Source organism: Poecilia reticulata, linkage group LG19, assembly GCF_000633615.1.
Source record: "Poecilia reticulata strain Guanapo linkage group LG19, Guppy_female_1.0+MT, whole genome shotgun sequence".
Lineage (NCBI taxonomy): Eukaryota > Metazoa > Chordata > Actinopteri > Cyprinodontiformes > Poeciliidae > Poecilia > Poecilia reticulata.
In genome coordinates this window covers 8,310,608-8,313,779 of record NC_024349.1, presented here as the reverse complement: position 1 = coordinate 8,313,779, position 3,172 = coordinate 8,310,608, and the positions used below count along the sequence as shown (strand labels likewise).

The 3,172-nt window shown below is 35.6% G+C and overlaps 1 protein-coding gene across 1 annotated transcript in view; it reads left to right on the top strand.

The window, feature by feature from the left end:
• The window catches only part of LOC103481804 (parathyroid hormone/parathyroid hormone-related peptide receptor-like), a 17,949-nt gene that overhangs the window by 9,690 nt on the left and 5,087 nt on the right, over positions 1-3,172 (top strand). Inside the window, exons 3-6 of the mRNA XM_008437565.2 lie at positions 662-772; positions 1,652-1,776; positions 2,566-2,660; positions 2,769-2,922. Of these exons, the coding sequence (XP_008435787.1) occupies positions 662-772; positions 1,652-1,776; positions 2,566-2,660; positions 2,769-2,922 (485 nt within the window). The remainder of the gene's footprint in view (positions 1-661; positions 773-1,651; positions 1,777-2,565; positions 2,661-2,768; positions 2,923-3,172) is intronic.

Below are 3,172 nucleotides of genomic sequence, written 5' to 3'. Positions count from 1 at the left end.
AAAAAAATCACAATAAACACATTATTGCATTTCTAGTTGAATGAATTTGGCAAAAAGTTTAGACACTAATTTCCAGTTTTTCTCATTTCTGCTCAACCAATTACATGTCTTGTAGCATTGCACCTGGTTTCAGCTCCCTAAACTGCATTTTCTTAGACTATTTTACAAAAACATCATCAAATAATTCTGCAAATAATTTGAGCTACATTGTAAAACAAATATATGTTTCCAATCTAAAGGCTGGAAGACCAGGGATTAGCTAAGCTACATTGTAGCCACAGCTGCCCTTTTTCAGGCTTCTTGCACATTTTTACTCAAGTTGCCAATAACTGGGGGGCATAAAAAACAACCGTTAAATTGGGTGGAAACATTTTGGGTGGCAGGATAATCTGCAACGCTCCTACAACCAGACCAAGATGATTAACTGATTATCCAGGAATTTATTTTAGCCTCTCAGTCCAGGACCCAGTAACCCCCAAAGGCCCTGCCAGCTCGGTTTGCTGTCTAATATTAGACCGATGAATAAAAAACTGTTTATGTGCAAATCAAAACAGTTGTACCATGGGGATATACCAGAACAATTAGCATTAAGATAATCAGACCTTTTCCTGCTTCTTATTTATACTAATGTGGCTACTTCCTGTTTCTCATCATTTTTCAGACGGGGACTGTTCTCCAGAGTGGGATGGGATTATCTGCTGGCCCCGGAGCCGAGCGGGCCAGCTGGTCTCAGTGCAGTGTCCAGCATACATCTATGACTTCAACCACAGAGGTAGCACAGCAGAAACACACACCAACAAACTACGACGGGGCAGCTGAGAGAAAAATGGGAGGAAATTTCTATMAAAAAACTCTGAAATGTGAAAATGGATAAAAAGGAAGTTTCTGTGTTGGAAAGTTGAAAATTTGCCAGAAAAAAAWCTGAAATGTTGAGCTTATTCTGAGAAATTTTATACAAAAAACAAAGAAATTTTGGAAATTTCCTAAAAGAAGTTAAGAAATTWTGAGATTAWTCTAAGAAACTTTCTAGTAAAAACAGGGAAAATTTCAGCTTGAAAAGTCAAATAATTGCTAGAAAAACTCAAAAATGTTGAGATTAATYTTAGAAATTTTCTACAGAAAACATAAATTTCTGAATTTAAAAAGTCAAAAATGTTCTAGAAAAACTCAGAATCTATTTTAGATAAATCTCTGAAATTTACTGGATAAAACTAAGAAATTTCTCAGTTTTAAAAGTGGTATATTCGTTAGAAAATAAACTCTGAAATGTTTAGATTAATCTCAAATATTTTCTAGAGAAAACTTTCCAAAAATCGAACATTTTCAATTTTATACACTCACGGATTTTCATGTTTTTTCTCGAAAATCTCTCACATTAATCTCTCTTTTTTTTTTTTTGCAGCAAATTTTCAACTTGTGGAGCTCATAAATGTCCTTGATTTTTCTAGAAAATTCCAGAGATTAATCTTAAAAYTTCTTAGTTTTTTTGGTGGACATTTTGCTTTTTTTTTTTTTTTTAAATCTACAATGGCCCTAACATGTAGGAAACATCAGATGCCTGATTTAAAAACAAATAGCAGGACTGGCAGTTTGCATGGACTCTGTTGTCTGTCTTGTGTTGGTCACTGTCTCCTGTGCACCTGTGAATCAGGGCGAGCTTAYCGCCAGTGTGACGTGACAGGGAACTGGGAGCTGGTGCCCAGTAACAACCGCACATGGGCAAACTACACGGAGTGCACCCGATACCTGACCTCCAACCACAGAAACCTGGAGGAGGTCAGTACAAGAACTTGCTCTGTTTGGCTTCTTTCAGTTTGTCTCACCGAGCAATGACTGAAATATTTACGTGCCACAGTTTCAAGTTAAATATTTARCTTAGCTAKAAGATAAATATTTAGATTTAAGCTTAATAATTCGAAGTATTTAGTTAGTAAGCTAAATAAGCTAAATGTTTAGCTAGCTAGCAAAATATTTAGCTAGAATGGAAAGTTACGTGCCGATAACCGGAATWGGACTATCAAAATAAAAGCTGGGTGTTCTATAAACTGACGGTGAGCTGGCGCAGTCACCGTTGCTGTAGATCCRTTGCTAAACGTCTGTTTTGGCGTTAAATCGGCGTATCTCGTATTTAAGMTGAATATTTTTACGTCGAGAGAAAAAAAAATTATTAAGGGTGACGTGAGCAACAACTAAAGCGAATAAATCAACTCACTAGCACCTGCAATCGACTTTATTTAGGCAGTCCACTTCCGGTTATCGATAAGTGAATTTTCATTMGCTAAATTTCTGGTTTCAAGCTAAATATTTAGATCAAAACTGKATATTTAGTTAATTATTATTATTATTGTTGTTGTTTGAAACTGACATTTATAAAGGAAATAATGGTGAAAATATGACTTTRAAAAATTAATATCCATTTTTTTCCTCTTATGACAGKCTAAATAACTGAAATTATTCCTGTTAATTTTGTGTAACTTTACAAACAGCATTCAGTAGTCATTGTCCTTCCAGTATATATATTTTTACATAGATTTACATGTAATAAATGCTTGGTTTTCTTTTCAGAAGGTGTTTCAGCGCCTYCACCTCATGTACACCATTGGCTACTCCATTTCTCTGGCATCTTTGTTGGTGGCGATCTCCATCCTTTGCTATTTCAAGTACGAAAACCCAAAATTATGCAATTTCAAGTTTAAATGAGGAATTTAACCTTTAACATGATAAAATATGTTCTGACGCTTTCTTTTTGTCACACAAACTCTTTCCAGGCGCCTCCACTGCACACGCAATTACATTCACATTCACCTCTTCACCTCCTTCATCTGTCGAGCTGTTAGCATCTTTGTGAAGGACGCTGTGCTCTACTCCGTATCTGACGCCAGCAGAGCCGAGTCTGAGTTCAYGGCTGTGAAACAGCCCATGGTAAATAACACAACTTCTTTTGTTTTTACACCCTCATTTACTGTGCTACATATATAGTATTTTTTTAAGCTTAAGCCCAACGGTTTGTTTAAGGGTGGCCTATTATACTTCCTTGAACAAGTTAGGGTATGTCTGTGGGCTAAACAAAAGATGTTCATTACATTTTTTTTGTACAAAATCATTCTTATATAATGAGATTTTAGTCAGATGAATCTTTTTTAGGGCCTCTGTCACTTTAAATCCAAATAAG